Source organism: Lontra canadensis, unplaced genomic scaffold, assembly GCF_010015895.1.
Source record: "Lontra canadensis isolate GAN:19392208 unplaced genomic scaffold, GSC_riverotter_1.0 scaffold9, whole genome shotgun sequence".
Taxonomy (NCBI): domain Eukaryota; kingdom Metazoa; phylum Chordata; class Mammalia; order Carnivora; family Mustelidae; genus Lontra; species Lontra canadensis.
This window is the reverse complement of record NW_022631003.1, coordinates 24,563,016-24,577,155: the sequence shown is the minus strand read 5'-3', so window position 1 is coordinate 24,577,155 and position 14,140 is coordinate 24,563,016. Positions and strand designations below refer to the sequence as shown.

The 14,140-nt window shown below is 34.7% G+C and overlaps 1 protein-coding gene across 1 annotated transcript in view; it reads right to left on the bottom strand.

Moving 5' to 3' along the window:
* The window catches only part of PIK3C2G (phosphatidylinositol-4-phosphate 3-kinase catalytic subunit type 2 gamma), a 350,852-nt gene that overhangs the window by 316,643 nt on the left and 20,069 nt on the right, over positions 1–14,140 (bottom strand). Inside the window, exon 2 of the mRNA XM_032855093.1 lies at positions 4,711–5,465. Within this exon, the coding sequence (XP_032710984.1) occupies positions 4,711–5,385 (675 nt within the window). The 5' untranslated portion in view covers positions 5,386–5,465. The remainder of the gene's footprint in view (positions 1–4,710; positions 5,466–14,140) is intronic.

The following is a 14,140-nucleotide window of genomic DNA, read 5'->3' as shown; positions in this document are numbered from 1 at the left end:
AAGATGTTTGAAAAGAAAGGTTGCCCCATTATGTGGGTAAATTCCTTAGGTAAAGGAGAGTCTCTGTTATTAGTTCCCTTCCTGTTACAGGGCCTCCTTTCCTACCTAAATTCAAGCAGTTACTGAGGAAGTGGGGAGTTTTTCCAGTATCTGCTGGGTATTTATTACTTTTAACTTGAAATAATCTTTATGCCAAAGAGGCACAATTTGGGGCATCTCATCCTGCATTCCTTCAATTCATTCTTTTTTTAATTTTTATTTTTTGGATTTTTTTAAAGTGAAGTAATGTATATAGAAAATGTATAAATCTTAAATATGTAATTTAAGTTTGAGGAATGTAGACAACCATAGTATCAATATCACAATAAAAATACAGAACATCTCCATCACATTAGAAACTGCCCTCAAACGTCCTTCTGTCAAACTGTACATCCATTTGGTAACTACGGTTATTCAGATGGCTAACATCATAGTTGAAGTATATGTGCCCTTTCTTTCTGGTTTCTTTCACTTAAATGATAGGTATTTTTAAATTCATCTGTGTTACTGCACATCAATAATTCATTTTTTATTGCCAGTGAATACTGTTCTATTGATGACGATTTCACAATTTGTTTATCCATCTTCCTGTGGATGGGTATTTGGGTAGTTTGTAGTTTTTATAAAGAAAACTATTAATTTTCATATACGAATATTTGTATGGAGCTATGTTTTACTTATGAATAAATCTGTGGAGGCCAAGAAAATTAAGGCCGTCCCACCTCAGGTTTAGCTTTAGCATAAGTACAACCATCTTAGCTCTGGCAGCCATCTCAGACTCCTATGCCCAAGGGCTGAACTTTCCCCTACTTTGCTTTAGTAAGCCCCACCCTGCTTTAGTTCAGAGACCCCCACCCTGCTTTAATAAGCCCCACCCTGCTTTAGTGAGCCCCACCCTGCTTTGGTTCCAGGAATCCTCACCTTGCTTTAGTAACAGGAAGCCATAAATACCCCTGCCTTAACTAAACTCAGGGTCCAAGTCCCTACTCCGCTGTGCTGGTTATACTTGGGCCCAAGCTTAAGCTTGTCAAAAAACTCTCGTGTGTGTGATTGCATCAGTGCTTGGCTCCTTGGTGGTCTCTCAGACGCGAAAACTGGGGCATAACAAATCCATAAATGGCTCAGAAGTGGGTGTATGATTAACTTTAAAAGAAGTAATTTTTGCTTTGTGTGCATTGAAGCTATTATTGGGTACATAACATGTTTAAATTTATTGTATCTTCCTGATTGACCATGTCATCATTATGAAATGATAATAATACTAATACTAATAATACTCTGCTTTGAACTGTACTTCTTCTGCTGTTAATAATCAGATTTTTGTTTGCTGATTGAATATTATATCTTTTTATTTCTTTTACTTTCAACTTATTTTTGCCTTTCTTGAGTTTGTCTCTTGTAGATAGTAGTTAAATCTTTCTTTTTTTTATCTAGTTTGTCAATTTCCCCTTTTTACTTGAAATGTTTATTTATATTTAGTATACTTATGGATATTGTTGGATTTGAGACTGCCATACTCATTTTTGTTTCTATTTGTTTCTATTCTATTTTATCCTTCTATTTTTCCTTCCCTGTTTTTTGTTTGTTTTTTCTCATTTCATGTAATTCCTTTGTTGGATTTTTGGTTTTCCTTCTCAGTATTATTTTTCCAGTGGCTGTCTTAGCTTAGAAATGACAATAGGCATCCTTAACATATCACAGTGTACTTAAAGTTAATACTGTACCACTGCATTTATAATGTAAGAATTCACAAGAGCAAATAACATTTACCCCTTCCATCCTTTATGCTGTTCTTGTCATATATTTTTCATCTATTGACATATATACAAAATAACTCAATAAAATGCTATTGTTTTGGTTTAAACAACTATCAAAATTAATTTAAAAGTCGGTTTTCATAGTTACTAATATATTTACCATTTATAATGCTCTTTGTTCATTTCTTTTTTCTTTTTTTTAAGATTTTATTTATTAGAGAGAGAGTACACAAGCAGGGGGAATGGCAGGCTGACCGGGCTGAGGGAGAAGCAGGCTCCCCACTGAGCAAGGAGCCCCATGCAGGACTTGATCCCAGGACTCTGGGATCATGCCCTGAGCCAAAGGCAGACACTTAACTGACTGAGCCATCCAGGCATCCCACTTTGTTCATTTCTAGATTCCATCTGGTATAATTTTGCTTGCATCCAAAACACTTTAGTATTTCTGTGTGCATGTTAGCTAATTTCTCTCAACATTTGTTTATGTATCTATTTCAAGTTTTGAAATGTATACTCAATGGATACAAAAGTATATAGATATGTGTGTGTGTATCTACTTACAGATACCACATATATAAAATATAGGTATAGACATATATCTTTTAAAATGTCACTCCAGGGGAGCCTGGGTGGCTCAGTGGGTGAAAGCCTCTGCCTTCGGCTCAGGTCATGATCTCAGGGTCCTAGGCTCAAGCCCCGCATCCGGCTGTCTTCTCGGCAGAGAGCCTGCTTCCTCCTCTCTCTACCTGCCTCTCTGCCTGCTTGCGATCTCTGTCTGTCAAAAAAATAAATAAATAAAATCTTAAAAAAATAATAAAATAAAATAAAATAAAATAAAATGTCACTCCATTGTTGTCTGGCTTCTATTGTTTCTGATAGAAACTTGCTTTTCAGATTGTTGTTCCACTGTGTGAAATCTGTTTTCCCTTGCTGCTCTCTTTTATGATTTTCTCTTTACATTTTGTTCACAGATGTTTGAATATGATTTGTCTTACATCTGACTGTCTTTGTATTTATTCTGTTTGGGAATTGTTGAATTTTTTAGATCTGTAATCACTAGGTGATTTTTCATTTCAGGTATTATATTTTCAGTACTAGATTTTCATAGTCATTATTTTATTTTATTTTTTGTAGTTTCTAACTTTCTTTTGAGATTCTTCATTGGTCTACTCATTATGTCCATCTTTTACTTCATCTGGTTCAACATTCTTTTATAATCACCTTAAAGTCTCATTCTGTTAATTTCAACAACTGGACTGTGTCAGAATCTCTTTGTAAAATCACTGGGTTATTTTCTTGATTTGGGGCAAAAATTTCTTGCTTTGTTACATATCTGTGCACTTATTATTATTACATGTTCAACATAGATGACACATTGTAAATTGTGTTGTCCTGTTTTCAAAATATATAATTATTCTCTGGTAGGCAGTTAGATCCTTTCATCTCTTCAGCCTTTATTTTATTTTTTGTTAGGGCACTTCTATTTTGGTAGGTGCAGCATCCACTCTAGAGTTATTGTTTTATACTCTTAAGGGATAGCTTTGGGTAATCTCAGTTGAATGCCTGAAGTACTCAGCTCAGTGTCTTCTTTTGCTAGGTTAGAACTTCGGCACTGTGTAGCTTAACACTTGTGTGTAGTGAACACAATCGCTTGGCCAAAAATCTACAGCAACTGCCATGCAAATTTCTGACTCCCACCCATTGCATAGCTAGAAATGTATTCTGCTCTGGAACACAGGCTCTGCCTTCTCAAGAGTAGTGGTACTGCTGCTCAAATGGGGCTCTCCTTTCCTGCCCCAAAGCAGAAATGAGGATGATCATGCAACACATTGGTGTTTCCCTTCTAGGGTCAGGTCCTGCACTGCCTTCTGTTCAGTGCCTGAAATCAGGAGTTTAGTGCTTGTTATTCTGCCCTGATTAGAAATAGATGTCTCTAAAATCACTTTTAATTCAGATGAGTTGAGTTGCTACCTCCTCTGCATATGCTTCAGACAGAATTAGGTATTTCTTCACCTATGGACTCATTCTATCTGTTATTTTACTCTGTTGACATTATTTGTTGACAAGTTAATTTGAGCAATATGCTATTTTTGAAATCAAGTATCATGTCTTTTCTTTGCATTCATTATGCCTAGTATATCATGTTCATTTTAAGAATGTGATAGTTATTGAATAAATGAGGAATCCTTTTGCTTCACCCTGGAAATTGTAGCTGCAATAATGTTTCTTTTTCTTTTCTTTTCTTTTTTTCCCCACTGTTTACCTCCAGTTTCACTTGTGTCTAGACTCAGTGTAAGCAGAGAAATACTCAAATATTATACAAAAAACGCTATGGTGACTTAATTGATTGGAGAACTACTGATGAAACCATAAAGATGAATTGCACAATGATTGCATAATTTCCTACTCTTGGAATAATCCCAGTGGAAGATGCCTGCCAACAGTATAATTTAGGAGACTCTGGGCAAAAGGACATTTTTCCTACCATAATGACATAAAGTTTTAATTTATGACAGTATGACTCAAAATATAAATCTATGAGATGTATGTATGTTTCTGTGTGTGCATAATAACACAATAAGAATCAAAAGTACTTTCATGAAAACCTGCAATTATGATATTTTTATCCAATAAAATGTAAGGGCTATAACATTTTATTTAGTTGTGACCAAACTGGAACTTTAAAAATGATATAAAATTTTTATATTTCTTTCTTCAGAAAAAAATCCTTAATTTAGGAATGCAGAATTTGTGAATAATAAATTATTTTTCCACAAATAATATTAATACATTTTCCTGTTCAAGATGACTGACCCTCATCATCAAATTAATCCAATGCATTACTGAATGATTCTTTCAGATTCTTTTTTTTTTTTTTTTTTTTTTTTTTTAGGTCAACATATATGATACATACCTTTCTATTCTTTGGCCATGTATTTTCCCAGGTCCTGGGTAAAGAAGACCCTTCAAAAGGCATCAGAGAATGTTCCACAATGTCCGTATTTCTACATCTTTTATTCTCTTCTTTTGGCATGAAGTCAGGTGAGAAGGATGGATACATAGAAGGGATGCTGCTTTCAAATCCTATGTAGTAGTTGTGATTTTCATTTTCTAATTCTCTCTGTGAATTAATTTTATCCAGACTAGTAGATGATGAAGCTAAAATATTGAACCTGTAATCAGCACCATGATATTTTCCTATGGGGTTTCCCCAAGAGGTTCCTTTGTTCGTGTTTTCAGGTTTTTGTAGCACAGAGCTCCTAAAACCAATTACAGGTATTTTCCTAACCTGGAGACAAGAGAGTTCTGAGCTTTTAGAAGTGAATTCATTCAAAGGTATTTGGTGTGTTTCATCTAATGAATACTTTCTTGAGTTCCCGCTTGGTGCACTCGGTACAAAAACAGTGTTTTCTTCCATTTCAGTCTGACAGAGTGGAATTTTATTACTGATCTCATCTACTAGCTGATCAAAACCCAGACCGACTTGGCTAGGAAAAAGGAACTGATTTACGGAGTGAAATTCTTGGTGCTCATCCTGCTCTTGATGTGATTCACTGGTATTTAGATCTGTTTTCCAATAATATGCCATTGTTTATTTTATGTAATTGAGAGTGTTGATTCTGCTCAGATGTCTACCTGATGATATTATAAAAGAGGAGAGGATTTTTCCTAAAGAAAACACAAAAAGAAACAAAAATTCTTCAATTAATTAGAAATTAAAGAACTTGCAAAAAATAAATATGAATACATATAAACAATAGTTTTGAAGCTTCTCCTTAGCAAATGAAAAGATTCATGGATAATCTAAAACTCTATCAAGGCTCACAACATTAAAGTCTCTTGGGGGAGTATTGACTTTATATTTGTGAAACTCCTATAAGAGAAAAATAAGTCTACCTGAATTATGACAGGAATTTCATGAATCATTCAAAACTCAATATTCCCCTTTGAAACTCCTTTTCCTACTGAAGATCTGCTTTCCTCCACTTATCATCTCCCTCTGTATTCAATCATCTGTTAGTATGCTAGCAGGTTAAAGTCTTCTATTAGCTAAAGTCTTTTCTTGATCAGCAGTTACTCATTCCTAGACATAGTCTTATTTTTTTCTCCTTTCCATAACCAATTATCTTGTAGGTTGGCTAGACCCTTTCATCCTCTTCCCAAAACTCTTTAAATAATTGTAAACTTCTTTCACTGCTTCTCCAAATTGACTTTCAATAGGTTCACCAATGAGCTTCATGTCAGTAAATTCAGTTGACACTCATCAGTTTCTTTCTTTTTTTTTTTTTTTAATTTAAAGATTTTATTTATTTGACAGAGAGAGAGAATGAAGATGCAGGCAGCGGGAGAGAGAGAAGCAAACTCCTCACTCAACAGGGAACCCTTTCTGGGGCTCCATCACAGGACCCTGGGATCATGACCTGAGCAGAAACCAGACACTTAACCTATTGAGCCACCCAGGTGCCCCAATATTCATCAGTTTCTATTTTACTTTATCTCTCTACAGTACTTGATTCCATTCACCATACCTCTCATTTTAAGTTTTTTTGCTTTCTTACTTTGACTCTCTGTGATACTGTACTCTCTAAGTACTTCTTTGTTTATTCTTTATCAAAAACTCCTTTGCCTATTACTCATTTTCCACCTGACCCTTGTCAGAGCTTCTTTTCTTCTCAATTATTCTCTCCTTATAAGTTATTTCTTACTTCCTATGGCTTGATTTATATGTAAATGACTCCAACCTAGACTGTTCTTATTATTACCTTCTCAATGTCTCCACTTTAAAAGTCCAAAATTTGTATCATAGTTCACCCAAGAACCTGCTCCTATTCCATTTTTCTGTGACAGAAAATGACATCCACTCAATTGCTCAGACCAGACCAGAGTTTCATCTTTTAATCTTACCTCATCTTTATTCTATATCAAATAAAACTACCAGTTCCTATAGAAAATCTTCTGTCTACTGCTGTCATGATGCTAGTCTAAAGGTTTTATTCCTTATGTGGAATGTGGTGTTGTCTCTGAAACTGCTTCTATATTTTCTGCATCCATTCCTGTGTTCTGTAATCCATTTGTTTTCTTATATTATAGTGATGTATTTAGAGACTAAGCAAGTATCTCTTCTGGATATAGCTTTTCAGTGGTTTTCCTACTGCCTCAGGATAACATCTATAGATGCTATCTATGTAAGATTTCACTTTTCCATTATATCATTAGACCATGTTAATCTTTCTCACTTATAGCTCAGTACCTAGTATTTTGCTTTACTCATAGTAATTGTACATTTGTATTTGTTGAACTGATCATTTAATAAGTTAAAAAATTACAGGGGTGCCTGGGTGGCTCAGTGGGTTAAGCCTCTGCCTTCGGCTCAGGTCATGATCTCAGAGTTCTGGGATCGAGTCCCGCATCGGGCCCTCTGCTTGGCAGGGAGCCTGCTTCCTCCTCTCTCTCTCTGCTTGCCTCTCTGCCTACTTGTGATCTCTCTCTGTCAAATAAATAAGTAAATAATCTTTTAAAAATTTTAGAAAATTATAATTGAATTATAAGAAAATGAAATTGAAAAGTATTTGTGTCATTTTTATGAATTTATTAATTCCCTTAAAAAACATATGTTTGTGTATTAAAGACTAAAAAAGGGGGATAATTATGATAGTGGCTCACTATCAAATATAATTATCAATATTTTGCAATGGCAGTTGATTATTATTCTGTTGGCACTAAGATTTATTTAAAACTCATAATCACCTAAGAAATAAATGAATTAGATTTATTATACTGCTTTACTCAAGAAATTGAAGTGATAGATTTGGCCAAAAATTTCAGTTCAATGCAGTCAAGAATTACACTATAGATTTGGGAAAGACTTTCAAGAGCTGTAACTAAGAAGTGTATAGAATAAAGTGTTAACCAAAAAATCAATCTATAAAATGTTATTCCAAACTATTCTAATTCATAGGTCACATTATTTAGCCACACTCTTTTTCAGGAATTGCCATTTGTTAATATTCATGTTAATAATGAATGTACGGTTCACTAAAACAAATGAAACTCAGGGCACCTGGATGGCACAGTCAGTTAAGCGTCTAGTTCTTGGTTTTGGCTCAGGTCATGATCTTGTGATTGTGGGATCGAGCCTTAAGTTGGGCTCCACACTGGGCATGGAGTCTGCTTGAGATTCTCTCTCTCTCTCTCTCCCTCTGGGTCTTCCCCCAACGCTCTCACTCACTCTCTCTAAAATTAATAAATACTAAACATGATAATAAAAAATAATAAAATAATAAAAGTAAAAATAATTAAATAATAGTAATAAATAAATATTAAAACAAAAACGAGACTTCCTCATAGGATTCTGTCATGAAACTCAGGATTTGTCAGTAGGTGTGACTTTAATTCTGACAACCAGAGTTAATATCTTAACTTTCTTAGCCCAGCCTACTCTATCTTACCTTAAATAGGGAAAATTTGGCTACATTAAGATGATTTTAATAAATTGACAAGTAAAACCCAAACCCGGCAAAATAGAAAATCACCAAAATTGATAAGCCTCTAGCAAGACTCTCCAAAAAACAAAAAAGAGAGAGTACCCAAATAAACAAAATCACTAATGAAAGAGGAGAAAGAACAACCAACATTACAGAAATACAGTTTTAAGAGAATGTTATGAACATTTTGTGCCAACAAACTAGACAACTTAGAAGAAATGGATAAACTCCTAGAAATATATAACATACCAAAACTAAAGTAGGAAGAAATAGAAAATTTAACAGACAAATTACCAGCAATAAAACTGATTCAGTAATCAAAGAGCTCCCAAAAAACAAAAGTCCTGGACCAGATGGCTTCATGGTGAATTCTACCAAACCTTTAAAGAAGAGTTAATACCTGTTCTTCTCAAACTACTCCAAAAAATACAAGAGGAATGAAAACTTCCGTATTCATTCTTTGAGACCAGTATTACCCAGATAAAGACAACAACAAAAAAGAGAACTACAGAGGCACCTGGGTGGCTCAGTCTGTTAAGTGTCCGATTCTTGATTTCAGTTCAGGTCATGATTTCAAGGTCTTGGGATCAGGCCCTGTGATGTGTTTCATACTCAGTGGGGAGTCAGCATGAGGATTTTCTCTCCCTTGCCCTGTGTCCCTCCCCCTGCTTGTGTTCTCTCTTTTTCTTAAATAAATCTTTTTTTTAAAAAAGGGGAAAACAGACCAATATTTCTTACAAATATAGATGCAAATATCCTTAACAAAATATTACCAAAGCAAGTTCAACAATACATTAAAAAAACCATATGCCATGAACAAATGGGATTTATTCCCAGGATACAGTGTGGTTCAATATTCACAAAACATTCAATGCAATATGTCACATTAATAAGAGAAAGAATAAAAACCACATGATCGTTTTGGTAGATGCAGAAAAAACATTAGACAAAGTACAACATCTATTCATGATAAAAACCCTCTGCAAAGTAGGTCTGGAAGGAATAGACCTCAACAAGATAAAGGCCTTCTATGAAAAACCCACAGCCAACAGCATACTCAATAGGGAAAAACTGAGAGCTTTGCCCCTAAGGTCAGGAACAAGTTAAGGATGTCCACTCTCAACATTTTTATTTGCCATAGCACAGGAAGTTCTAGGTACAGCAATTAGACTATAACATAGAGGAAAAAAGGCATCCAGATTGGTAAGGAAAAGGTAAAACTCTCACTGTTTGCAGATTACGTGATACTATATATAGAAAACCCTAAAGACAACTACTGGAACTGATAAATGGATTCAGTAAAGTCACAGGATACAAAAATTAATGTACAGAAATCTGTTGCATTCCTATACAGTAATAATGAAGCAGCAAAAAGTGAAATCAAGAAAATAGTCCCACTTAAAATTGCAACAAAACCAACAAAATATTTAGGAACAAAGTGTAACTAAAGAGGTGAAAGATCTGTGCCCTGAAAACTTTAAGACACTGATGAAAGGAATTCCAGATGACACAAAGAAATGGAAAGACATTAAATGCTCATGGATTGGAAGAACAATTACTGTTAAAAGGTCTATAATGGGGCACCTGGGTGGCTCAGCCAGTTAGGCAGCTGCCTTTGGCTCAGGTCATGATCTGGGGTCCTGGGATCTAGCCCTGTGTCAGGTTCCCTGCTCAGTGGGGAGCTTGCTTCTCCCTCTCCTTCCTACTTATGCTCTCTCTCACTGTCTTTGTCTCTCTCAAATAAATAAATAAAATATTTTTTTAAATGGTCTATACTACCCAAAGCAATCTACACATTTAATTTAATTTCTATTAAAATACCAATAACATTCTTCAAGGAACTAGAAAAAAAAATCCTAAAATTTGTATGGAACCACAAAAGACCTTGAATAGCCAAAACAATCTTGAAAAGAAAAACAAAGCTGGAGGTATCACAATTCCAGATTTTAAGTTATATTACAAAGCAGTAATAATTAAAAGAGTACAGTACTGACATAAAAATGGACACATAGATCAATGGAATAGAACAGCAAACCTAGAAATAAACCCACAATTATATGGCCAATTAATTTTTTTTTTAAGATTTTATTTATTTGACAGAGATTACAAGTACACAGAAAGGCAGGCAGAGAGAGAGGAGGAAGCAGGCTTCCCACTGAGCAGAGAGGCTGATGCGGGGCTCGATTCCAGGACCCTGAGATCATGACCTGAGTCGAAGGCAGAGGCTTTAACCCACTGAGCCACCCAGGCGCCCCCAATTAATCTTTGACAAAGGAGGAATGACTGACTGTTCAATGGGAAAAAAACCATATCTTCAACAAATGGTGTTGGGAAAACCAGACAGCCACATGCAAAAATAATAAAATTGGACCACTTTCCTTTATCACATATAAAAATAAACTCAAAGTGGATTAAAGACCTAAATGTGAGACCTAAAACTGTAAAAATTCTTGAAGAGAGCACAGACAGTAATCTCTCTGACATCGGCTATAGCAACATTTTTCTAGATATGTCTCTGAGGCAATGGGAAACAAAAGCAAAAATAAATTATTAGGACAATGACAAAATAAAATGTTTCTGCACAATGAAGGGAACAGTCAATAAAAATAAAAGGTAACCTACTGAATGGGAGAAAGATCTTTGCAAATGACCTATCTGATAAAGGGTTAGTACCAAAATATATAAAGAACTGATACAACTCAACAGTCAAAAAACAAATAATCCAATTAAAAAATGGACAGAAGACACAAGGAGACATTTCTCCAAAGAAGAAATACAAATGGATAACAGACACATGAAAAGAGGCTCAAGATCACTCATCACCAGGGAAATGCAATTCAAAATTACAATGAGGTTATCACCTTGCCCCTGTCAGAATGGCTAAAATCAAGACCACAAGAAACACATATTGGCAAAGACATGGAGAAAAAAAAACTCTCTTGCAGTGTTGGCGGGAATGCAAACTGGTGTACCACTGTGGAAAACAGTATGGAGATTCCTCAAAAGGTTAAAAATAGAACCACCCTATGATCCAGTAAATGAACTACTGGATATTTACCCCCAAAATACAAATAACAGTAATTCAAAGGGATAAGTGTACCCCTATGTTGATTGCATCATTACATTATTTACAATTGCCAAGATATGGAAGCAGCCCAGGTATCAATCAATAGGGGAATAGATAAAGAAAAGGTGATAGCTATCTATCTATCTATCTATCATCTATCTACACACACACACACACACACACACACACACACACACACGCTGGAATACTATTTTTAACAATATGGATAAACCTAGGGAGCATAATGCTAAGCAAAATAAGTCAGTCAGAGAAAGACAAATACCACATGATTTCACTCTTGTGTGGAAGAAACAAAACAAATAACCGGGGTGGGGGGAATATATATATATATATATATATATATATATATATATATATATATGGAGAGAGAGAGAGAGAAACCAAGAAACAGATTCTTAACTATAGAGAACAAACTGAAAGTTACTGAAGGGACTCCAGTGGGGAGTTGGGAGAAATAGAGGATAGGGATTAAAGAGTATACTTATCATGATAAAAAAGAATAAAATTATTTAAAAAAAAATTAAAAATTTCAAAAAGTGAAAAAAATATGATTTTTTTTCTTGATACATAAAAAAGATGAAGTGACATAATATTTTGTGGCTTCAAAGAACTGATTGGGCTTTTTTAAAAAATTATTATTTAATTTTGTAGAGCCATTAAAGGAGTTCTTTAAAAGTATCACTAGTCTGGGGGTGCCTGGGTGGCTCAATGGGTTAAAGCCTCTGCCTTCAGCTCGGGTCATGATGCCAGGGTCCTGGGATCGAGCCCCACGTCAGGCTCTCTGCTCAGCGGGGAGCCTGCTTCCCCCTCTCTCTCTGACTGCCTCTCTGCCTACTTGTGACCTCTCTCTCTGTCAAATAAATAAAAAATATCTTAAAAAAAAAAAAAAAAGTATCACTAGTCTGATCCTGAAGTTAAAGGTTCCTTTAGGCTGTAGCATTTGTTGTTGTTAATAATAATAGTGATACTTATTATTTTTGAGACCAGCTCCGCGCTACTATGTATACATGTACGTGCTTACATGTATTAGCACATTTATTTCTCATCTCAACATTTGATATTATTATTGTCACTTAACAAATGAGAAAACTGAAACACAGAAAGGTGAATAAACTTACCCAAGGTCTCCAATTTTGTGTTTATAGATTTGTTTTAAGCAAGGATTAAAGAGAGACATTTGGTGATCTTGGCATACTAATATTATATCTAGAGGATGCCTGAATTTAGGCACTACAACACAGTACTAACTCAATTCAAAGAATCTCTACTGAAAAGAGTTGAAAACTTTTAAGTTTTTATTAATAACTATACTTTTTCAAGCATTTCTCAGAGTACTAAAACTTGAAATGGGTTAGAGGCTTCCCTGAAAAATCTCATTATCATGAGATAAAGGAGAATGAAAAATTCTTATCTATATTGAAAATGTAATAAAAACAAAACTTTCTTCAGATTCGCTTTTTCAATATTAAATTTGGCAATTTTAAGGAATTTCTAATAATTTTAAATCCCATCCTTACCATCACAATCTAGAAGCTAAATTATTCCTTAGTTTATAAACAAATAGAAACATTATTTAGTACCAGCTGGCAAGTGTGTACACTCTGCATTATGAAGTAATGAATAAAATAATTAAAAGTCATATGCCTTGACTTTGAGGGAGAACTGTACCTACAGATCAAAAGCGATTACAACATAATTGAGAAGACATGGCTGTTGATTCCTTACTTAAGTAAGATTCTTCAGAATCAAAGAAAGAAATGTGTAATAGGCAGAATAATACTCCCCTCCATATATATATATATATATATATATATATATATATAGTCTTACGTCTTCATGTCTTACTACATGAAACCTGTGCATATGTTAGGTTATGTGGCAAAGAGGAATTAAAAGTTGCAGAGGGATTAGGTTTTCTAATCAGCTGACCTTAAAATCAGGAGATTACCTGAGTGGGCTCTTCATAATAACAATGATCTTTAAAAATGCAAGAGGGGGCAGTAGTGGTGGTCAGAGTGATGTGATTTGAGAGACTCAACCTGCTTTTTCTGGCTTTGAACATAGAAGAAAAGGGGCCAAAGCCAAGGAATTCAAACAGCCTTTAGAAGATAGAAAGGACAACCAAACAGATTTTCCCCTAAAGGCCTCTGGAAAGGAACACAGCCTTTTCCAACCCTTTGATTTTAGCACAATGAAACTGATGTTGTATTTCTGACCAACAGAATAGTATGACAAATTATTTTGTTTTGAGGCACTAAGTTTGTAATCAATTGTTACAGTAGCAATATAAAATCAATACACCATGCAAACTGTAAACTGCTTCCTAAATTGATCAGAAAATCAGAGATTAAAAGTACAGCAGACAGAACAAAAACAGTCCTTTATTCTTTGTTGTTATGTTCAGCTAAATTCAACTGGGATATTTAAAAGATGTTTGTTAATAATGACAACTTACTTTACTGCATTTGCTTGTAACCTTCCATTCAGTTCAACTTTTCAGAGATCAGTTTTTTATTGAGGGTTAATTACTCATCTGGCCCCAGGAGGAAGTACAGACAGAATTTAGGCACCTATCAGAGAAAGGGGAGCACTTGCCAGCTGCTTCCATTTTCTAAATCTACAAAGGTGTAGATATCATTCAAATAGCTCCAGTGTTCAAAATGGGAAAAAAATGTTTGTTTTACAAAGCAACAAAGAAAATGTCTGAAGGTGTCTGTTCTTGGTTCAAAAAGTCCTGACTATACTATTGAATTAGTATGTCTGCAGGGGAG